Consider the following 23,134-nt stretch of genomic DNA (forward strand, 5'->3'; position numbering starts at 1 on the left):
GGAGTGATAGGACAGTAATGGCCCATCGGCTGGCGGCGGCAGCTTTGTCGCCATCTTTGGCCGCCCTGTGGAGGGGCCGCTGCCACAGTCGCGGACTCACGAAGCTGGCACCGGTCCGGCAGGTGAGGAAAAGGAGGAGGCCGCTTTGTTTGCGGCACTGTCGTAAATACAAAGGCGCCCTCCGTACGTCCCCCCCTTCCCGTTGATAGCGGGAGTTAGGAGGTGGTGTTGCTGATGACGTCATCGCCGCGCGCCAGAGCCTCCATGATAGGTCTAGGACTTATACAGTGGGCGGGGTCAGAACGAGATTTTTTTAGGCGTGAAGGTCTAGACCCCGCCCTACGTCGCCGGGGCTCTGGATCGGCAGAAAAGGAACGGATCCGCCGGTGCTGGCCAATCAGGACGCGCCTGCATTCAGTGACGGTAGAGTTGCGGGTTAGATAGGGAGTAAGTGGCTCGGATACTCTTCAACGAGCTACCTTGCAAGGCTGTTGTAAAGCTGCTCACTGAATGAAGCGTGACTTTTTTACCCTGAGTGAACAGGATCGCGTTGTTAGCCTTGCAGCTCTCCATGCACAATATGAGAATGTTTAACTGGACTACATGATATTAGAAGAGAGTTTCTGGTCACTGAACTCCCCGCCACCCCTGCAACAGCGGGCTGTGTGGCAAGGGTATCCCATGCTCCTGTCTCTGTCCCAGACGCCTTCCTTGTTTAGTATGGGAATAATCACCTGAAATGAGGATAACAACACCAGACTACCCTATTGTCGTAAGCTGCTGTCAGCTTCGCTCCCTTCACTCTGTAATATGGGCTGCCTATTTCTACCCTCTTAGCACAAAAAGACTTTGCAGGATAAACTTTGAAATGCTTCAAAATACCTAAAGACATTTGTCCCAGTTGAGAAGACCTGGAGTTTAAAAGAGCACTTTCTACTTCATTCATGTCTAAAATACCCTGTTATTTGTCATGCCTGCATATTGCTGGCCCCAGGTTAGCGGCTGGCCTGTCTGAAATTGCTATAGGCCACCTGGAAAGGTGGACCCCAGCATGATGGGAGTCCCACCACTATGACCCAAGGACCTTTGTTTGGCCAGAGGCTCAGAGCTGTTTAAGCTTTCACCATAACTCCTGCTTTGTGCAAATCTCCTCTGTTAATGACCAGTCCCATCCCACCTGTTCCTTTTAATTTTTTTATATATATATTCTGTCTTTTTTCCAAGGAACTCAAAGTTGCATTCACGGATCCTTCCTTTGGCCCCATTTTATCCTAACAACCTTGTGAGGTAGGTTAGCTGAGAGAAAGTAGCAGGCCGAGTGAACTGCGTAGGGATTTGAACCTGGGTCTTCCCAGTCCTAGTCCAGCACTCTAACCACTGCACCACACTAGCACTCCCATAGAATACATTTTCTCAGAATACAAATTCAAGACTCATTGTAGTCTTATTTGAGATCATGGGTTTAAAACTGGCAACTCCTGATGGGTTTTTAAAGCTGCATGGCAGGTCAGTAGGCTGCTTTTGTTGCTTTTATCTGCCTTGGTGCACAAAGTATCTTGCTACAGGTAGATGCACGCACCCTTCCAAATACTTGGTTTTGAGGCCTTCTTGGCCACTGTGTTGCTTACCCTGTACCTCTGAGCTTGCTCAAGAGAAATGGGGAGGGAACCCTGAAGACCCTCAGGAAACCAATGCTGCCCTTTGCTCGTTCTAGTGGTTTCAGAGAGTCCATCCAGGATGCGTCACATCCTTCCATCACGGGTTGTGCTCCAAGCTTCCTGAAGGTACGTGCCTCCAGCAGAGAGGTTTGGTGCTTTTTGCTTGTGGCTGTCTTGGGAAGAAGAAGAAGGAGGATATGGGGCTTCTTGCTTAGTTGTGGAGCACTTGCTTTGCATGTAGAAGGTCCCACGTTCAATCTCTGGTACCTCCATTTAAAACAATCTCAACCAGGAAGGCTTAGGAAATCCCTTGTGGGTGACCTTGGAAGCGTGCTGCCAATCACAATAGACAAGACAAAGCGTGATCACTTAAGCTTTTCTTTTTGCAGATTTATAGTTACTGACTAGCCAGGCTCCTAGCAAGGTTGAAATGTCAAGTGTGGGCAGAGAAGGTTGATGTTGAGGCACTGAGGTTTCTGAGCATTTCAGCTTTTGGGCAGGTAGAGCAATGAGGCTAGACAGCGATGGGCCCCTTATCCCCCGGTATATCTCCTCTCCAGACTGGGTGGAGGATGGAAAGCTGTGAACAGTAAGATCTGTTCTTGCCCCACAGGCTTTGAGAAGAAAGCTGAAAAGAGTCCAACAGACGCAGCTCCCGACAACAAAGGTAACCCTCTTTCCCTTCGATAACTCGGTGGCAGAGCATCTGCCTTGCATGTAGAAGGCCCCAAGTTTGATCCCCAGCATTTCCATGTAGGCCTGAGAGACACTTCCTGTCTGAAACCCTGGAACGCTGCTTGCCATTTGGTGTAAACCATATTGAACTAGCTGGACCAATGGTCTGACTCAATATAAGGTGCCTTCCCTTGTCCCCATGTTGTTCCACCTCCCTGCCTTCTCCAAGGATGCCCAGCACCTGCTGTTCCAGGTATTAGCACAGATCTCATCTCTCTCCCCATCCTGCACCACTTCCTGCGCTGAGCCACATGCCTTTTAAAGACCAACCTGTGGATATTTCTGGGTTTTTTCTTCTTCTCAGAGCCTCTTGGTTCTAAAGATCTCAAGCACCCAAAACATGCTGGGGGCAGCGGTGGTGGAGGGAGCAAGAGAGGAAGGAAAGAGGAGGATTTGGGGTGGCAGAACCGCGTGCAGAAGGTATGCAACCGTCTCCTCTGTTGTTCTTACGTCTTTTGAATGTCCCAACAGTTCCTTGGAGCTGCTGGAATCAGTGGAGGGAGGGAGGAGGGCTAAAGCAGAAAATGAAAAATGACCCAATAATAGCAGCCTCCTTTTTGCTCCCAGGGAGAGTTCCCTTGGGATGACAAGAACTTCCAGTACCTGGCTGTCATGGGAGCTGCAATCATCTCAGGGTTCTTCTACTTCTACTGGCAAGATTCGGGCACAGAGATCAGCTGGAAGCACTTTGTGCATTGCTACCTGGCCAGAGGATTGGTGAGGCGATTTGCAGCAGGCTCTCTTTTGCAAGGGGGGGGCATTGCTCGTAGGTGCAGCTTCCTCACGCTCTGCAGTAGCTGTTATCACAGTAGCAACGCCTGGAGGAGGCACAGAGAGGAGGGAAAATGAATAGGGGGTGATTTCTGCTCTCACCTAGGAATTCTTTGTGGTCACAATGTACCCTTTTGTACTCAAGTGAATCTCCACCAAAAACGACTCACATTCTCGCTCTCTCCCTGGTCACATCCACACCAAACATTTAAAGGACACGCACACCACTTTTAACAATCAGTGTGTGGTGTGGAGGTGATCCCACCTGCTCTTTCTCTCTCCCTCTGTCTTAAGGTGGATCGACTGGAAGTAGTGAACAAAGAGTTTGTGCGGGTCGTCCCAATCCCTGGAGCCACCTCAGAGGTAAGGAATTGCAGGGGACGAGACGGAAGAAGAAAGGGGGTACCCACGGTCAATCCAGCCGGCTATGGCTAGTCCTTTGGAAGGCAAGCTGTGCATAGTTCCAGGCACAGCAGTCCGGTGGCAAGGGCACCGGATCCACAGAGGTCGCTTCCACACCTGTAGCAGGAGACAGATCTGTGTAGACTGGGAGGGGTGAAGAATCAACACTAGGCAAAGGCCATAGCTCAGTAATCAAGACTCTGCTTTGCATGCGGAACGTCTGAGGTTCAGTCCCCGGTGGATCTCCAGGCAGGGCTGGGGGAGACTCTTGCCTGAAACCCTGGAGAGACGTTGCCAGTCAGTGTCGACCAGACTGAGATAGATGGACCAACGGTCTGACTCAGTATAAGGCAATTTCCTATCTTCACATCTGTCATTGATCGCTGCAGAATTTTTTATGTTACTCAGGCTTTATAGCTTTATATTGGTTATTTAAATTGAATGACACTTAGCTGTACTTCTATGGAAGTGGAAATGGACTCCCTTCAAGTCAATCCCGACTTATGGCAACCCTGCGAATGGAGTTTTCATGGCAATTGGTATTCAGAGGGGGTTTACCATTGCCTTCCTCTGAAGCTGAGAGGCAGTGACTGGCCCAAGGTCACCCAGGGAGCTTCATGGCTGTGTGGGGATTTCAACTCTGGTCTCCCAACACCTTAACCACTACACCACACTGGCTCTCATGTACTTCTATACTGACCTGTATAATCCTGTAGTACTATAGATGAGGTGCTTCAATATTACAAATAGTAGCTCTGGGGAGGGTGAGAGGGGAAAGGGTTTTCATTTGGATTAGTTGTATTTTTTGTCGTATGTTCTTGCATAAAGAATAAAAGTTTGTTTGTTTTTAAAAATTGATTGCTGCAGAGGTACGTCTGGTTCAACATTGGCAGCGTGGATAGCTTTGAACAAAACCTGGAGAGAGCTCAGCTGGAGTTGGGGATTGGCAGTGCGCACCAGGTTTCTGTCGTCTACGGCACGGAGAGCAATGGGTGAGTGCCAGGCCAGGTCAGCAGCTGCAGCAGGGCTGAAACTGTCTGGGTGTTGCCGGGTGTTGCTCATGAGCCTTCTGGCCATCTCCTCTTATAGCTCCTTTCTCCTGACAATGGCACCCTCTCTGCTGCTGATGGGCTTCCTGCTGTTCACTCTGAGACGCAGGCCAATGGGAAGCGGGCACAGCAGACGACGGGGAGGGATCTTCAGCATTGCAAAGACAACAGCAAAGGTCCTGGAAGGCAACATCGAAGTGCAGTTCAAAGATGTGGCCGGCTGCGAAGAAGCCAAGCTGGAGATCATGGAGTTTGTGAACTTCTTGAAGAATCCCAAGCAGTACCAAGATCTCGGGGCCAAGATCCCAAAGGTGCCTACTCGCTCAATGGTGATTTGTAGCCAGATCACTGGGTTAAGCAGACAAACCAAGGTGGCCTGATCTGGACTTTTGGAGGAGAGTGGAAGGTGGCCTCTTCTGCTGTGCCTGGTGGTTGGTTATCCAGGCCCACCATGAGGCCCATCAAAAGGAGCATTAGTTTTGGGGTTGTAAGTGAAATTCTCCTGAAATGAGGGACCTCTGAGCTCCAGCAATGTTTCACCAAGATATTTAGAATTCCAGCTGTAAGGAGCACCTGATATGTGCTGGCTGACCAATTAAGGGACCGTATTGCAGCTCAGCCTTCCCCCATGCTGGCATATGTCGTCTCTTTCAGGGAGCAATGCTCACAGGCCCTCCGGGTACAGGCAAAACCCTCTTGGCCAAAGCTACTGCAGGAGAAGCCAACGTCCCTTTCATCACCGTGAACGGCTCTGAGTTCCTAGAAATGTTTATTGGAGTTGGACCTGCTAGGGTGAGATTGGGAGCGGGGGCTCAGGCAAATGTTCTGCAGACTCCTTAAATGGAAAGGGTGTTGATGGGAGTCAAGAGGTCACCATGTAACTATCTAACAGAGAGGAGGCAAAGCAGCCTTGGCTGGTGATATGAGCATCCAGGCTTCAGCTCTGCCTATTTGACGCCCTGGGTTTTGACTGGTTCCTACCTGCTGCTCATCCCACATTGAGCAGGGGAGTCGCAGCCATTTCCTGGGTTCTTGCACCTGCCTGCGTGTCTGCCTCAGATGCACAGAAGAGCCTGCCCTTCCTCCTAGAGGGGCAGGATTCTCCATTCTAAGCCCCACCTGCCAAACCAGACAGTTTTCCTGCCAGCGGGCAGATCAGCTCTTTGGGGAAATATCTTTGTTTCAGGTTCGGGATATGTTTGCCTTAGCACGGAAGAATGCCCCTTGCATCCTCTTCATCGATGAGATTGATGCCATTGGGAGGAAGCGGAGCCACGGGCACTTTGGGGGCCAGAGCGAGCAAGAGAACACCCTCAACCAGCTGCTAGTAGAGATGGATGGTGAGAGACCTTCTCGCAGGCCCTCTGAGCGTCGTGGCTGAGCATCATCTCTTTCTCCTTGAGAAAGAAACCATCTGAAGTCCTCACCACTGTTTCCTTTCCTAGCATTTCCATGGCTTTCCATGTTAACGTTTCTAGACTATTAATATGGTTCCTGTCTGAAATAGCTTGGCCTTTCAAAGCTGAGGCACCTGCTATCAACACCCTTCTGCAACCTGGGGTCGTCCAGATGTTCTTAGACTACAAGTCCCATCATCCCTGACTCCTGTCTTCCCCATCCCATGGTCAGCAATGATGGGAGTTGTCCTCTACAGCATCTGGAGGGCACGAGACTGGGGAAGGCTGCTCTTGCGTGTACCATCAGCATGTCAGATTCAAGCAACAGGCATGCAGAGAGGCATTCTTCATGGTTGCTCTGCATCCCTGGAACTCCTTTCCATTTGAGACTCGTCAGAGCCCAAGCTTGAACATCTAGAATCATAGAATAGAGTTGGAAGGGGCCTGTAAGGCCATCAAGTCCAACCCCCTGGTCAATGCAGGAATCCAAATCATTCTCGACAGATGGCTGTCCAGCTGCCTCTTGAACGCCTCCAGTGTTGGAGAGCCCACTACCTCTCTAGGTAATTGGTTTCATTGTCATATGGCTCTAAAAGTTAGGAATTTTTTCTTGATGTCCAGTCGAAATCTGGCTTCCTGCAACTTGAGCCCATTATTCCGTGTCCTGCACTCTGGGACAATCAAGAAGAGATCTCGGCCCTCCTCTGGGGTCTACAACCTTTCATGTACTTGAATAGTGCTATCATATCTCCCTTCAGTCTTCTCTGAGACTCTCTAGAAGTGACTGGAGAGTTTCCTTTTAGACAGTTCTTTAGTGGTTGGGGACAAGGAAGGGTTTGTTTTAGCGAAACGGACAGTGGTTGTTGCTTTTTAATGGGGTTGACTTCGAAACCATTCCGAAGATGGGTCTGGCTACTCGGGCGAGTTTGAAAATTGTACCAAATGTTAAGTTCTGCATTTTGTTGGGAAATGATGTATTTCAGTACAAATACATTAGCTGCCCTCCATTCCCTCCCTAGGCGGCTTGTGGGATGTTTGGGGATGTATTCCAAACAGAAGATTGCAAGAGACATCCAACCCTTTGAATCTGATCTCCTCCCACTTTCTGCGCAGGGTTCAATAGCAACACAAACGTTGTAGTGCTTGCAGGCACAAACCGGCCCGACGTCTTGGACCCGGCGCTGATGAGACCAGGACGCTTTGATCGGCAGATTTATATCGGTAACAGATGCCACATTCAGTCTTATTAAAAAGAAACCCTGTCCGGTGTTTGTTCTTGTTTTCTCCCAACCAATTTGTTGCCCAAAGTTCTGCTCTGTGTTGCTTCATGGCCGCTAATGAACCTTGCAATGATTTGGGGAAGTCTGGGAGTGCTTGGTCTGAGCAGAGCTGGGTGCTGGCCTCCTTTGCCAGGCTATGCATAAATCCTGCCTTCCCCAGCCTGGTGCCCTCTAGATGTTTTAGACTACAGTTCCCACTGGCCTCAGCCAACATAGACAGGAGCTGTAGTCCAAAACATCTGGAGGGCACCAGGTTGGAGAAAGCAAGTACAGACAAATGCATGGAGGAAGAGGCACCTATCAGTAGGTCTTCACAATGGCAGCTGCATGAGTCCTCCGTGTTCAAAATCAGTATAGCTCTGAATGTCGGGGGCTGGGAGTTACAGACGATGGGACGGGCTGTTGATTTTGTGCCTTGCTTGTGAGCTGGGCAGAGGTGCTTTGTCCATTTGAGATTATAAATACTTGTTTTTTAAAAAAATCTGTAATTAGATGGCCTTTTTCTCATGGCCCTTGAACCCGGCTCCTCGCACTATCCTGAGGAAGAGAAAATGCAGGCTGCTCCTCTCCCTGGGCCCTCCTGCCCTCCTCGGAGTTGGAGAACAAGTGCCTAATCACGCCTCCGTCCCTTCCACAGCATCGAAGTCCGTGCCTGTAGATTCAGGCCAGGCCCCTTCCGTCAGCGTTGCCACCTCCCCCAGGAGGCAGGGCCAAGGGCAGTGCAGCCTGCATGAGGTCTCAGAACATGGGTGGGGAACCTCAAATGTGGCCCTCCAGGACTCTCTGTCTGGCCCTTAAGAACTCCCCTGAGGCCACACCACACACTGGCCCTCTTTCACTCCCTCCTTGCGTGTTTTTGCCTGGCTAAAATGTCCCTTTGAACTCTGATCACTTCTTGCTTACCTTGATGGAGGACAGAGAGAGTGAGAGAGTGTAGAAACTAGCCTTCTCTGAACAAGGGTCAAATTCACATTAGCTGCCCCACCTACTTTTGCTCTGTCCCCACCCACCACGGGAATGCAGCCCTCCGTCTGAAAATGGCTCCCCACCCCTGTCTCAGAAAGTCCCAGCACTTGCCTGAGACAGTTTCCTCCATCATTACATCAGCAGCGCCTGCTGGGAGGCACCCGGGGGTCCTGGCCTGCTGAAGGGAGCCCTTTTCTTGACTTTTCCTGACCTGACTTGATTTCCAGCAGCAGAACAGGATTTTCCTTTGCTGCTGGCATGACACCTTTATTTTGATCTTAGGAGAATATTTATTTTGGAATATGGAGTGGCTAAAAGGGGCTACCCCACAAGAGGACAGGAGGGAGAAGCCGCTTTAGTGCCTCCCTTCTCATTCCTAAGGGTGGCCTCCCTCACTCTCTCTCCCCAACTAGGCCCACCGGACATCAAGGGCAGAGCATCCATCTTCAAAGTCCACCTCCGACCTCTGAAACTGGGCGCAAATATCAGCAGAGATGCTCTGGCTCGAAAGATGGCGGCCCGGACTCCAGGATTCACAGGTGAGATGAGTGGGCAAAATGCCAGCGTGGGGGGCAGGAGTGCTGCCAGACAAGGATGGTGAGCAGCATCTGGGTGGGAACCTGTAGTTCTGGCTGAGGCTGATGGGAGTTGTAGTCCAAGGCATCCGGAGGACACCAGATTGGCCAAGGCTGCTGTAGGGCGTGGCAGGACTTCCTGGCTTGATGAAGAGATTGTAAGGGCAGCAGCCGCAGCTGCAGTTTGCCGCCTGGGGGTATCTGCCGATTTCTCCGAGGAGCCTTCCTGCAGTGCCCTTTGCCTTGGGCCTAGATGGGGTGGCCTGGGGTGAAGGGCCCTGCCCCACAGGGAGGTCTCCGGCTCGTGGTTTCCTGATCCTCTCCGCCCAGCTGTTTTGTGAAATGCCGCAATTGCGGAAGAGCATGTCTGTCGTGGGAAAGAGCTTGCACAGCATGCGGCTGCCAGCCCCTCCAAGCAAGGAAGAAAAGGCCTCAGGGACATGGACATGTACGCACACACACACGTTAAGTCAGGAAAGGGCATTTTGCCCCCCTGCCCCCCTCACCGTACCTGCCCCTGCCTCACTGGCTTAGGGACGCCCTGGCCGATGGAGGAGAGGCTGCTATTCTCGCTGCCTTCCTCGCTGGCTCCAAAAGCGTTGGAGGTGCTTTCAGGCAGCTCCGGGATCCCTTCCCCTCCTTTGGAGTAAAGTCCACAAGTGGCGTAGGGGAGGCCTCCTTCCAGCTATGCCGAACAGACGATTGTTCCAGGCGCCGGGTTCCCTTTTTCTTCGCCCAGCGCACCCACAGCCCTCTCTGTTCCTCTCTCTGCAGGTGCCAACATCTCCAACGTTTGCAACGAGGCTGCCCTCATTGCCGCACGGCACGCCAGTCCCACCGTGAACGAGATGCACTTTGAACAGGCCCTCGAGAGGGTCCTTGGGGGTGAGGGTGCCTGCCTGCTCACCGTGCCGCCTCCTCTGTACACCAGCTGTCGGGGAACATTGCCAGGGGAGAGGGCAGTGGCGCTCATGTCCTGCCTATAGGCTTCCCAGAGGCCCCTGGCTGGCCACGGCGGCAAGCCACATGCTGGACGAGACATGGCTTTGGTCTGATCCAGCAGCCAGGCTCTTATGGGGAGCAAGTGTGGGGAGGTGCGTCAGAAGAGGCCTTGGCGGGGAGCCTGCCCCTGCCCCACCGGAGCATTTATTTTCCAGCCACTCTTGTCAGTTTCAGCGGGATCAGCCGGGATGTGTTTCCACTGGCGCCTTCCTGCTGGTTTAGTGGTGGATCTACCATGGAACGTGCCTCTCCTGCTGTTCTCTTGTGGTTCTCTTCACGCCTTGCTTGTGGGCTTCTGACTGGTTGGTTGCTGTGGCAAACAGGATGCTGGATTAGAGGCCCCTTTGGTCTGGCCCAGCAGCCAAGCTCTTCTTACGTTGTTATGACCGACAGCCATTGCTAAACCTCCATGAATCCGTCTGTTCCCCTTCTGAAGCCATCGCAGCTTGTGGCAGTGAATTCCACACATTCTTCTTGGGTTCTTCTGCCTCTGCAGTGAGAGCCTCGGCTGCTGCCTTCCAGACATGCCTGAGATGTCACCCCCTTGCTGAGCAGAGTGGGGGGGCTCTTGCGTGGGTGGAGGAGAGAGGAAAGGTCTTTGCAGTTCCTTAGTAACTTCATGGCCCAAGAGGAAGTGATCCCCAGAGGGACCTAGCCATGAAGAGTCCCCCGCAGTTGCAGACTGGAACGTGTTGGGGAAAGGAAAGTGAGGGGAGGGAGACAACACAGTTTCCCCGAGGGAGGGAAGACTTGGCAGCCTTCAGAAATCTGCAAATGGTGTATCCCTTTGCCTTTTGTGGGCTTGCTAGCTATCCATATTGCCCTGCAGCTTCTGACTGCAGAACAGTTTCTTATGTCAGAGTTAAAGGACTGAGTCTCAGGTCTGTTCTGTTGAAGCCAAGCCGTAGCATTTGCACAGCTTGCAATTAGCTTTTGTGTTTTTGATAATAAGCAGCACGTTTCATGTAGATTCTCCACTGTGTTGGTATCCGCTGGGAGGGTGGGGTGTGTTGTCTCTGGTTAGGAGAGGCCTTTCTCAATCCTTTCCCCAAACTCTGCTCTCCGTCTCTCTCCCTGATTTTCTCTTTTCCCAGGGCTTGAGAAGAAGACCCAAGTCCTGCAGCCAAACGAGAAGGCCGTAGTGGCTTACCATGAAGCCGGACATGCTGTGGTTGGCTGGTTCTTAAAGCATGCAGACCCTTTGGTGAAGGTGCGCCTCCCCACAGCCAATGGAAACTCTCAGAATAGAAACACAGAATCAGGTCATTGAGTGGGCAGAGCCAGCTGAGCACAGATTTTTCTGGAAGGGCCGGATAGCGCAATGAATGCCCACTTAATCCAGAAGGTTGAACAGGGTTATTCTGTCAAAGTTGGTAGCCAGATGGGGGTTCCAGGCAAGAGCTCAGGTTCCAGCAAAACAAGTGCAATAAGGCAAAGTCCAGCTAGGCAAAGCAAGGCAAAGTCCAGCACCTGGGAAGGCAAAGTTCAAGTTCCAAGCGGCACTCTGGATAGCTCTGTGCAAGATTTGGGCTGGAGATTCATACCAGCAAGCTCAATAGTTGCTCCAGCAGCAGAGAGCACCAGGCAGAGAGCTGCGTTGGGCTTCAGCTCTGTCTGGATGGTTAGCTCTGCCTCTGTTGGGAACAGCCTCTTCAGCAGCTGTTGGCTCCAGTGGAACAGGATTGAGTGTTGCCCCAGTGATCCACAGAAGCACAGGAAATACTATTGGTCAGTGGCACATAGGAACCTGCCTCATACTGTTAGACCATTTGTCTCTATCTAGCTCAGCATTGTCTGCACTGATTGGCAGCAGCCGTCCAAGGTTTCAGGCCCAGTCCTTCCTGGAAATCAAACCTGGGTGCTTCTATATGCCAAACAAGTGCTCTACCACTGAGCTACAGGCTCCACTGGTGTGTCTGGGCAGGAGTCCTTGGACTCGGAGACTGGCAGTGCGGCTTGCTCAGACAGCAGCAAGATGGGCTTCTGATGTGGGGGTGCTTCCAGGAAAGCGGGGTCAATTGACGATGATGCTGAGGGCAATTCTCTCTCCCACTCAGCCACTTCCTGCTAATCCATGGCCTCTTCCCCCGAACTTGGGAGAGTCTGATCCTGGGGTCATGCCCCAGTGTATTTTGCCAGCTCTCCAGCCTCCCTGCCACCTGCTCCTGGTGCTGGTACCTGCAAGTGGAGCTGACCTAGTCTGAATGAAGGAACAGGATCGGAGGCGAGAGCCATGGCGCCCCAGGGTGCTTCCATTAAGCCAGGAATTATGTAATGCAGGATGAGTCCTTCCCAGCACCACTTCTGCACAGCCTGACTTAGCTGTGGCAGGGGCTGAGTCAAGAAGCAAAGAGAGGAAAGGAGATGTAGAAAAGTCCTCTTAACGCGGTGAAGCTGATTCTGAACAGGATAGCGGCAAGAGAGCATCACGGGTGGGTTGGACCCAAAACTCAGACAATCTCCCAGAAATTCCCAGCTGAGTCGGACCCTCTCTTTGCCTTCCCCAGCAGGTAAAAGGTGCTCTCTCCTTCCAGAAATAGATGCTTGTGTGACAGACAGAACTGCTCTATTTGCTAAAGCTGCTGAACATATTGGCCAATGAGGGCAATTGCTGTTCTGTGTTTTGGAGATCACTGTGTATCATTTTGGCCCTTTTGAAAGAATCTTGTTTCTGCATGTAAATCTTCACCCCTTGAGGGAGCCACAGCTACCTTTGGGTGATGCAGCAAATGTCTGATGGATTTTCCTGGTGGGTGGGTGTTGCCCCCCCAACTTCCTGTTGGCTCAGAACTGGACGGGGCCCCTGTGGCCCTCTGCGTTGCTGACCTTGGCGGTGTGTGCCTGGCAGGTCTCCATCATCCCCCGGGGGAAGGGCCTGGGCTACGCACAGTACCTGCCTCAGGATCGCTGCCTCTACACCCGGGAGCAGCTCTTTGACCGCATGTGCATGATGCTGGGGGGCCGTGTTGCAGAGCAGCTCTTCTTTGGCCGGATCACAACTGGTGCCCAGGATGACCTCCGGAAGGTGACGCAGAGCGCCTATGCCCAGGTAAAGCCCAGTGAGGCAAGCCCTGAGTGGGTTGGTGGCCCAGGCATGAGAGCAGAAGAAAAGGCCTTAATTTGGGAGTAGGAGCCCCATTTAGAATCAAAAGACAGATGTAAAACCCATTCAAAACATCTGCTCCTTTCTTCAGAAAAAGAGGTTAGCTCTTTGCTCTAAGCAGTGGACATGCTTCCCCCCCCAACTTCAGCCACACCTTTGTGCAAGAAACACACACACACATCATAGGAACATAAGAAGAGCCCGGCTGCTGGATCAGGCCCAAGGGGGCCCATCTAGTCCAGCATCCTCTTCTCACAGTGGCCAACCAGATGCCCATGCGAAGCCTGCAAGCAGGACGTGACCGCAAGAGCAACTCTCCCCTCCTGCGGTTTCCAGCAACTGGTGTTCAGAAGCACGCTGCCTCCAGCCATGGAGACTAGTAGCCACTAATGGCCTTATCTTCCAGGAATTTGTCTAAAACCGTCAAAGGCTGACTGGGGCAGGCAAGGTTGGGAGGGAAGGAAATGAATGGGCAGAGCTGGAGGTAATTTATTTGTTAAATGTGGGTCCTGCCTTTCCCCCCCAAATGGTAAGATCCAGTGACGCCTTTTGACTCTGTGTTCACAGCTTTGTGTACACCCAAGCTGCCCTGCCTGCGCTCCACATCTTTCTAGTTATGCGAAAACCAAGTTTCAAAACCTCGGAACGCACTTGCAGCATCTGATGACAGTCTTGTGAAGTCGGGACAGCCTGAGCTGGATGCTGCAGGCAAGCGAACTAGACTGGCATCCCGCTGCCCACCTGGTCCTGCTGCCAGCTCAGGGGTGCTGCTGTCTTTTCAGGTTGTGCAGTTTGGCATGAGTGACAAACTGGGCCAGGTCTCCTTCGACCTTCCGCAGCAGGGCAAGCTGCTGGCCGAGAAGCCCTACAGTGAAGCCACCGCGGAGCTGATTGACGAAGAGGTGCGTGCCTTGATCAGCACGGCCTACGAGAAGACCCTGCAGCTGCTGAGTCAGTGCCGTGGCCACGTGGAGAAGGTACGGCACCCGGGCAGAAGTTCTCATTTGGCTCGTCCTGCACCTCAAAGGGGGTCAGCTTGCAACGCACAACCCCAAATACCTCTCCTATTCAACAGAGGCTAAAATGGGGGCAGCACAGCGGGGACAGAAGCAGTGAACGATGCAAAAAGTACTCTTGGGAGGAACAGTTTAATTTAGCCGCTGGAAGGAATGCGCAGTGGGAGGGCTGCCTTCTTTCCTAATTTGTACTTTCTTTCTTAATGGGCTTCCGTAGTGTTGCTTGCTCTCTGTAGCCATTTTATATCTACAGTGGAAGCTGATCCAGGGAAGGCCAGGGCCGGCATTGGCACCTGGCCTTCTTGGGCAGCTGCTGGGCTCCCAATGCCCTTGCAAGGCTCAGCACTGATAGCTGTTGTGCCCTTTGTATGTAAAAAAATTACTACTGGCTTAGCACTCTGGGTAGCTGGGCCTAGCCATCATTTTAATTTCCCACAATGGCACAGAGCAACACTACATCGGGGGCATTGTGGGAACTTAAAATGGTGGCTGTCCCAGCTACCTGGTGCTGCTTGCAGCGCTACCACTGCTGCCCAGTAAGACTGCCAGGGCCCCACTAGAAGGTGTTCCTCCCAGTGCCCCTTTCAGTCCAGGAGCTGAACATCATCCTGAGGACTGGCCCATTGAATTTAAAAATGCCCCACAAGTTTGTGTTTTCTCCATTTTTGTTTTGTGCAAATTGAAAGGAGCCTGCCTCTTCTCAAATACAAGTCTACCAAACTTGCAGGTGGCAACTTCATGGCAGGGAGACAGAATTCCTCATCCAAAGCTGTATCTCCATTGAGACATGGTGGCATTCTTGCCCCATGCAGGTGGCAAAAGGTGCCCCTTCTCCTCCCACCATAGCCTTGACCTGGCGAGATTTTGTCAAGGCTGGGCTTTCAGTCATTCCTCAGCCCATCCAGTGGGCAGGAACTTGGCACCCAGCCTGTAGAGAAGGCAGCAAAAAGCAGCCCAGGGAGGAACTTCTGCAATGCCAGTGATTAGTCTTCCACCATTGGTTTGATATCAGGCCCCTTTCCAAGCTAGCACAGGAGGCCTTCAGGAACAGAGCAGAAGTGAGTCAACAGAGGACGCTCCTTGCTAGCGCACAGCTTGATGGGAAGTGAGGCTGTCCCCTTCTCGAAGCCAGGCATTCAGCTTCAGTGAGATGTCTCGCTCATGTCTGCATTGCAGCCTTAAGGCAGTTTCTCTGCTTTTGCTACTCCTCAAGATCCCTGGGAACAATGGATCTCTAACAGAATTCTTAGCTCTTCCTCAAAACCAGAATTACCAAAGTGCCATGCCAAATAACCTCTCTGTGGCTGTGCCACTATTCAGATGGCTGGTAGCTCTGAAGGATTTCCAGTCGCCCATGTATTTCTTTTAAATTTCAATCATTGCAGGTAGGAAAGCGTCTCCTGGAGAAGGAGGTCCTGGAGAAGGCAGACATGGTAGAGCTTTTGGGACCAAGGCCCTTTGCAGAGAAATCCACCTATGAGGAGTTTGTTGAAGGGACTGGGAGCTTAGATGAAGACACCTCCCTCCCTGAGGGCCTGAAGAACTGGAATCTCAACCAGGAAGAGGAGGAGAGCCAAGGAGAGAGAGTCCAGGAAAAGTCATCGTAGGAGAAAAAGGACTGGCCTGGATTGATTCATGTGGCACATTGTTCATTGGTCAAGTGCTGAGGCCCATTTCTCAGAGGATCAGCTTCCAGGTGGAGCATCGCTCTTGGATGCTGTGATGGGGATGACACTGCGGAGAGATCAGCTGAGCCTTGCTTTGCTTGAAATCATGGAACACTCTCAGGCTTCTGTTCCACTAAAGCACCAGCTGCAGTGATGGAGGGCCTTTGTCTGCAGCAAGCAACTCTCTTCCGTTCTCCCTCTCCAACAAAGGGCATGAACTAGGACAGCTGCTTGAGGAAGAGACAGGCAGGGCCCACCTCCTGAATTGAGCATGAATGGCCTCTGTGCTTCTAGTAAAGCTACTGCCTATCTGACCTCACAAGGTGCACAGACTTGGCAGTCTGGGAAGGTAAGAACAGGCCTGGAATATCCTCCCCAGTGAAGTGCTCTGCCCCAAGGGACCAAGGGTTGCCTTATTGTGCTCCGTGTTTTCACTCCAGCTTTCCCCTGCCTTCTCCCTGCCCCTCCCACCACCAGTTTGTCTGGCAAACAAGCAATAATGAGACTGGAAAGGCCAAACAGAAGAACTGCTGTGAATCCCATGGACTTATTGGTGGTGGGTGCGAAACTGGAAAGGCTTCTTTGCAGGAGAGCAAGGGGCTGAAAGTGGGTAGGGTCTGTGGGGAATAAACCCCATTGGGAAGGGTCTGAATAGGAGCATGGTGCTAGTTAAAATGGTGCTACTTGAATCCTACACCTCTTGCCATGTTGGCATCAGAGGCCCCAGAGGATTATGGGAGCAGGAGCGCCTAGCATAGCCAATAAGCCATGGCTGCCCTGTGCACCGCATCCACTGATTTCCAATTGCCTCTGGAACTACCTCTCTCTCTTGCAGTTATTTTTCACCCCCAAATGCCTTCCCCACAGAGGAGGTTTTGCCTTGATGGAGAGCCAGGAAGTGGGTTGCAACTTCCTCCCAGTCTTTTGGATGATTTATATTTAAGACTAGCCTGAGCAGCTCAGGGCACCTTTTGACCATTACTTTCTGCTGCTTTTGCATAGGAAGTGTCAGCTGTGATGGACAAATGCTTTACGAGCAAGCCAAGCCATCGCCCCCTCCCCATTGGCTTCAGGGCTCCATCTACTGGGTCAGCCCATGGCCCCGCTCACCACCCACCATTTCTGGCGCTCCTTTCATGGCACCTCAGTCTCAGTCACCAAAAAGCTTAGAATTCCACCTCCGGCATGCCTGGCATGTGTCTGGGCCTGAACTGGGCCTGCACACCATTCTTTGCCGCATCCCTCCTTGCATAGGGAGCAAAAGTCACGCTGTGCTTGTTGGTAGCAAGCTGCCTTATACCGATGCAGACTGTTGGGCCACCTAGCCCAGTTCATTCTACTCTGACTAGCAGCTATTCCCTCAGGCCTTCCGCCTAGAGAAGTTTTTCCCAGGACTGATTCCTGGGGCCCCTTAATTTGAGACTCCGGGGATTGAACGCAGGACCTTCTGCATGCACAGCCTGCACTCTGGCCCTTCCTTGTTCCAAGAAGGGGAACATTTTACCAGCCTCGCTGCCCAGGTGATTCCCCCATTCCTTGCCATCAGCAACGTTCCCTGAGAATTGCACCCTTCCTCTACAACCTGTGGGGATTTTGATGTGTGTTGTGTGGACTCTTTTGTAGCCCTCGCTGTAGCGGCTTTGCCCAGCATTCTCCCAGGTACCAGGGCAGTCTGGGTTTTTCCTGTGCAATGCCCACTGGACAGAGGTCGCCCTGAACCGCCTACCCCTTGTTGGAAACCCTCCTGGCTCTGGCATTGACCTGTCCAAAGAGTTAGACCCGCTGGAGTCCGGCTGGCTTCTGACAAATTGACTTGCCAGAAAGAACATTTACTAACTCAGCAGAACTCTGCTGGCTTTAGTGACAGTCCTATTTACTGCATTCAGAGACCAAAATAAGTTTGGGCGGCCCTCCTCCTCCTCCTAGTACAGGCAACATCTGCTGTGTGCTGAAAAGGGCCTTTTTCCTCCTTGAGTACCTTGCAAGGAGTCACACACTCCCTCACGCTCCGTATGGGCTGCAGCTAGCTTGCTTCACCCCCACCCACCCCCCGTCTCGCAAAACAGGATTTGGCCTTCCCACTGAGTTCCCTTGGTGGCACAAAAGTGTTCCAACTCCTTCCATTCTACCCGTTGTCCTGCTGTTGTACCTTCACCTTTCTCTTTTCGTGACTGCCCTTTTCATCTTAGGAAGTGGCCCTCATTGGTATAGGTCGGCCATTTGTCCCTCTTGCCAAGCAATGCTCTCTGCTCCAGCCTTCCCCAACATGGTGCCCTCCAGATCTTTTGGAACTATGTCCTGGCAAGAGCTGGGGAGAATGGTTTTGTCTGTTTTTATAACTGCATGTTCCTTATGGTGAAGGGGCAGGTAAGAAATCTTACAAAGTAGATAAATAAATAGTCCCTAGCAACTGGGAGCTACCAGGTTGGGGAAGGCTGCCCTTCTGTGACTGGCACAGCTCTCCAGGGTCTTGAGCAGAGGCCATCTTGACGGTGTGCACCTCAGAGACGTGTCTCCCGCTTGTGCTGCGCTCTCTGTGCTGCACAGCCTTCCACAGAGGTTTCCCCTTCTCTCCTTGTCAGATTCCACACACATTCCGTAGGTTTAGCTCTGTATAAAAGAAGAGGCAGGGCGCTCGAGTGTGTGCAAATGTAACTGGATTTAAAAATGAAACACACGCAAGCGCTAAAGCCAGCCTCACCAAAAAGACAGATTGGTGGGTTTTTTTGCAGAAGAAGGAAATGTGTGTCTTTTGTAAACAGAGGCATAGGTTACGGAGGCCTTTGCAGGCAGGTCTGGATGGAGGGCTGTGAGGAGTGATGTACGAAGCACCAGAAGGGCCCAGACAGCGATGGTGTGATTTGTCAGTGTGGATACAACCTAACACATACCTCGGGTAAAATGGGAGATACGAGGAGGCTGATAGAGGAGACATGCAGCAAATGTTGATGAAGCTACTTGTAAGTGATAACAAACGAACCTGGTTGGCCAAGTAGCCCCAGTCGGTGTTACCAGCAGGAAGCAAGAACACTGTTTGCAAAAAGCAGGCTTTGAAGACTCTAAAGTTGCCAACGAGGGACCATCACCACCCCAACCCCGCATTGTGCTGCAGATTCCTGCTTTAGCAGCCTTCCATGCAAGGAGCAAGGAAGGAATTCGTTGGATTTGGGAAATAAAGTGTATTTATCTGACAGACAGCCTGTTTTCTCGTTCATGTGGGCTTGCTTCATAAGAACAGAAGCAGTGGAGGCATCATCCTTTTGTTTTAATGGTTCAGCCATACATTTTCAGGACAGGACAACCCTGGGATCTGTTGCTGGGTCCATAAAACATAACTGGCCGCCATCGTGCTGCAAACCCCAATCAAAGAGACCTGGATTAACACATGTCTGTGAGTGAGTGAGTGTCAAGACTGGTGTGGTGGGGCAGCATCAGGTCCAGGCCTGCTCTGCAAGGTCAGTAGGCAGGTTTTTTTTCTGCTTCTTGCACCAGCAACCGAGTTGTATGACTGAGAGGAGAGGCTGCACCCCAGCCCCCCAAACAGCAAAAGGACGTGTAGAGTCATGGTCTGGTGATCTCCAGCACGCTGCTGATGGGCTCCTAGAAAACCAGAGTTCTGCCACGCTTCCTCAGACTCCTGTGTGCCAGTTCCTGCCCTCTGCCCAAAGGGGGAGCCCAAGAGCTGGCACCAAGGGCAAGATTTCCTGTGGCCTCCTCCTTTCCTGAGATCTGCTCATTGTGTGGCTGCAGAAAAGCTCAGGTTGGTCCTCTGTGATCAGGTAAGTACTGTACAGGTGTGCTGAATGTTGCAGAGCTGAGCAACTGGCCTGTCTTCAATAACTACTGGCTTAGTATAGGGGATTCCTGGTCTGTGGGCTACTCAGGAATAGCACATTAGATGACGATGATGAGAGTAATCACTAATATCTCTTAACCTTGCGCGTGGTATATGTCTCATCACCAGTGTGAGCCCCTCTAGCTGGACCCATTGACATGAGGATGGAGGGGGAGGTATTCCTCCTTTTAGCCGCTGCTCTTAAAAAAATTGGTTCTGTGGCTTTAAGAAACCCTGATGCATTAAAGGATAGCTTCATGCAGCTCTGGAGCAGAAATCCCGGGTGAGCTGCCTTGGTTCTTGAGGCCGTCGTCACCCACCTGGGCACAACGCAGGGCCTTGGGAATTGTGCTTTGCCAAGACTGAGCAGCCCAGAGGCGAGTCTCCAAGCAGGAGTGGCCTGGGCTGGAAACTGGAAGTCACCACCTGGAGACCTTCCTCCCCTTTGGCTGGATGCTGTCGCTGTGCCAAGTGAGAAAAGAGCCAAGTGCCAGAGAAGTCTCTGCAGCCCTGGCCCTTCCCTCCTTACGCCTCTGGTGTCTTCTGTCATTGTGCTGAGCTGCTGTCCCTGCTCTGGTTGAAACCTGCTTGGCCCCCTCACATCCTTCAGAAGCTGCTTTCAGTGCTCTTCTGCTGTGAGTGGAATAGATCCACCTTAAACTGGCAAAGGGGCTTGGGAGTTACACAGGAATCTGTGGACTGGAAGGGTGTGGATGAGCTTCAGAGCCTCCCCGCAAACAGCTGAATTTGGCTGTGGAAGCAAAGGATTAATTTGGGAAGCAGGCAGCTGTTGTGGTCGCAGAGCCGCCTCTCCGCACTTAACGCACAAGCATTCCCCGGTGGCTCGTGTGTCATCTGGGCGCAATGATACACCAGCATTTCCATTTCAGCCGGCTACTTGATGGGCTTGTGCTGCAATCAGCAGATGCTTATCTGTTAAGCTGTGAAGCTCTGGACAAGCTATGGAGACACCCAGCTTCTGTGTTCTGTGCTCTACAATTGAAAGTTTTATCTCCTTCAGCGTGGCAGGCAAAGTGGAGAGGGCTGAGGGCTGTGCATTTCTGAATTCCCAAAGCAACGAGGAAGGAGAGGCCGGGACGGGGTGTGTGTGTAGATCTCTGCAGCTGCAACTCCGTTTGCCTCGACGCACACTCATCTTGCTCTGAGCTGCCAGTGTTGTTACGACACTGCAGGGGATAGAGGCTGCTGGTCGCTCGCTACAGCCTGCCATGGAGTGGATGAGAAGCTATTGTCCGATTTCCCTTCTGATCTCTTTGGCATGGAGACCAGGCCTTAGGATAAGACCGAGCCAACCTTGCTCCTGGCTGCTGTAAATAAGTGCAACACCCCTATGCAAGGCTACTGTGGTGTCTCAGGCTGTGCAGCTGTTCCCTCCACTCCTGGCGAAAGACACAGTCACACACAGTGGGGCTGTGCAGTTACTCTATGGGCTTTGGGACTTGTGCGGTACCTCCTCTGAGAGAGGGCAGGAGCATCAGTGTGGTTCACAGATTAGAGGGCTGACTGCACTCTGGCCTCCGGTCCCACGTGGCTGAAGGGGTCTCAGCCGCAACTCCCCACCTCTCAGCCTCCAGCTCCCCGTCACTGAGACAGTAGGGAGCTCCTGAGCGGCTTGTTTCGATGGCAAACACAGTAAGGACTGCAAAGTGTTCTGCAAACTGAACAGGGCAAAACCTTGTGAGTGGTGTTAAGGCCGGGAAGAGGGAGGCAGGCTGCTCTTCCTGACCCACCTTGGCTTTTCCATTCTGAGAAGAACAGGAGATATGCTTTTTTGGGGGGTGCAGCCCTCGGAGTCCATCTGCCTGGGTGCCATCAGCAGGTGCCAAAAGCCTTTCACCTCTGTTGTAACCTTGGGGAGGCTGAACAGCCTTGGTGGAGGGGGCAGGATCAGTTGCACGGCAGATCCCTAATGTTTCTGGGTGCCATGGAAGTTCAAAACCAGAGAGGGGGCTCCTCAAGTGGGTGCAAGGAGTGGGTAAGCCTTGGGAGGAGCCTGTGCTGAAGGGGAGCCTAGAGGGTCAGTTCACTCTCTGCTATTATGGCTTCCTGTGGATGTGCCCTGGGGTACCAGTAGGGACAACACACAAGAGCCAGGCCCTGCACTTGGGTGAGAGTGTGCGTTGAATGCCCAAGCTCTGATCCAGGGGAGCAGGGAGTGACTGCCTCGGGGTGTCTCTCTGGCAGCACCGTCAGATAGGCTGGGCTGCCCACTGTATCGCCCCGCTTGGCTGCGCTCGACGCCACAGCTGCCCCTTCCCGCCTCCCTTCAGCAGCCATTTTGGCAAGCCCTTTGCCTCCAGTGTAGCCATTGCCAGCCGCGGTGGGAGTTCTTTCTCCTGGGAATGGGCATCGTTGCAGAATTATCATGCAGGGATATCCTTGGTGAGCCCAGCCAGTGCCAGAAAGCTAGCCCCATAGATGCTGTGCTAAGAAGACCCAAGGCTCCAGAGAGGCAGCCAAGCATCAGGCTTCCCCGTATATCCCAGAAGTGTGGTAGAAATGGGGTCTGGATTCCCCCTGGGTCCCTTTGGTATAACAGGGGTCCTTGCCCCAGCTGAGAGGCTCCTTGAGATCACTCCAGCGTCACCCCTCAAGGCACGTGGCTGAGCAAGGCCTTTCCTCTGTTGCTCTGTGCTGAAGCAGTTCTTGCTGTTCAGTCCCTGCTCCTCAGCAAGGCCAGCGTCTTATTTCAGTGTCCGTTGCCACTGGTTTTGTTCGAAAGTAGCAGCAGAAGGTTCAAAAGTGCCTAAAGAAAATGGGGTTGCAGGCGTCGTGCCCAAACGTGGCATCTGCCATTTCTTGTAAATGGTAACGTGAAGGAGGTTCTGGACTGGCACGAAGCAAGGGGGTGATGCTTTTTACATAACCAGCAAGAACGGCAAATGCCTTTGACTTTGGGAGGAGGAGGAAGAGGAGGTGGGAATGTCTCATAAGGTCACAAATTGCTTGGAATTTGTGGTTAGTGCAAGAGTGAATGTTGGCACCTTGGTTTGGCTTCTGCCTCTTAGTTTTCTTTTGGCTTCTCCACAGTGACAAGAGTGTCAGCTTTGCTGGCCTGGAGCTCTGAGTCGCTGAGGTGCTTCTTCTCCTGGCCCTGCTCACCTTTTGTCCTACTCCAGGATGGAGAGCGCAGGTAGCCAGCCCGGGGGTTGGGATGGGGGAGCGGGTGTAGACCTGTGCAACGAGAAGAAAAGAAAAGAAAGAGACCGGCTGGGAGGTAGACCTGGCTGCTTCCCTACACACCACAGCCCCTTTGTGCTTTCTGCAATCAGCTGGAAGCAGACTTCAAACGGTGGCACCCCACAGGGCTTAATATAGTGCTTCCCCCATTCCCAAGAGCCTTCTATAAAATTTACTCGGACGTAATCCCAGTTTAGGAATGGCCCTTTTCAATAGTAATAATAACAGTAATAATAATAACTTCCTCTTTGCAGGTGCAGCCCATTTTTTTGCTCCCAGCCGAGCATGGTACGGTCATTGTTCATGAACAGCTTCTGAACTGCCTCCTAAATGTTATTTCTTTGCAATTTAGTTTATGTCCCACCTTTCCACACACTGGGTGCCAAAGGCAGCTAGCAGAAGCAATGTACAATGAAAAAACCTCAGAAGCAAATAAAACAACAGTAGACCAGAGAAACTGATTCAAGCAGCAGGCAA

At 52.2% G+C, this 23,134-nt stretch overlaps 2 protein-coding genes across 5 annotated transcripts in view; one reads left to right on the forward strand and one right to left on the reverse strand.

The window, feature by feature from the left end:
- LOC133368947 (AFG3-like protein 1) lies at positions 1 to 18,814 on the forward strand. Of its 3 annotated transcripts, XM_061593641.1 has the most exons (17): positions 1 to 122; positions 1,715 to 1,784; positions 2,272 to 2,325; positions 2,698 to 2,813; positions 2,961 to 3,110; positions 3,459 to 3,527; positions 4,434 to 4,558; positions 4,656 to 4,926; positions 5,270 to 5,407; positions 5,802 to 5,955; positions 7,126 to 7,233; positions 8,672 to 8,797; positions 9,608 to 9,718; positions 10,930 to 11,045; positions 12,684 to 12,884; positions 13,721 to 13,915; positions 15,340 to 18,814. In XM_061593641.1, the coding sequence occupies exons 1-17, from the start codon at positions 18 to 20 to the stop codon at positions 15,559 to 15,561; spliced, it is 2,331 nt and encodes a 776-aa protein (XP_061449625.1). In that variant the 5' UTR covers positions 1 to 17; the 3' UTR covers positions 15,562 to 18,814. The 3 variants fall into 3 exon arrangements, with proteins under 3 accessions (XP_061449625.1, XP_061449626.1, XP_061449627.1); XM_061593642.1 differs by lacking the exon at positions 5,270 to 5,407; XM_061593643.1 differs by lacking the exons at positions 13,721 to 13,915; positions 15,340 to 18,814 and adding an exon at positions 13,506 to 13,697.
- The window catches only part of DBNDD1 (dysbindin domain containing 1), a 24,529-nt gene continuing 17,828 nt past the window's right edge, over positions 16,434 to 23,134 (reverse strand). For both annotated transcript variants that reach the window (XM_061593645.1, XM_061593644.1), the window contains exon 4: positions 16,434 to 22,651. In XM_061593645.1, coding sequence (XP_061449629.1) covers positions 22,482 to 22,651 — 170 coding nt within the window. In that variant the 3' untranslated portion in view covers positions 16,434 to 22,481. The remainder of the gene's footprint in view (positions 22,652 to 23,134) is intronic.

Source organism: Rhineura floridana, chromosome 13 (assembly GCF_030035675.1).
Source record: "Rhineura floridana isolate rRhiFlo1 chromosome 13, rRhiFlo1.hap2, whole genome shotgun sequence".
In the NCBI taxonomy this organism is placed as follows: Eukaryota; Metazoa; Chordata; class Lepidosauria; order Squamata; family Rhineuridae; genus Rhineura; species Rhineura floridana.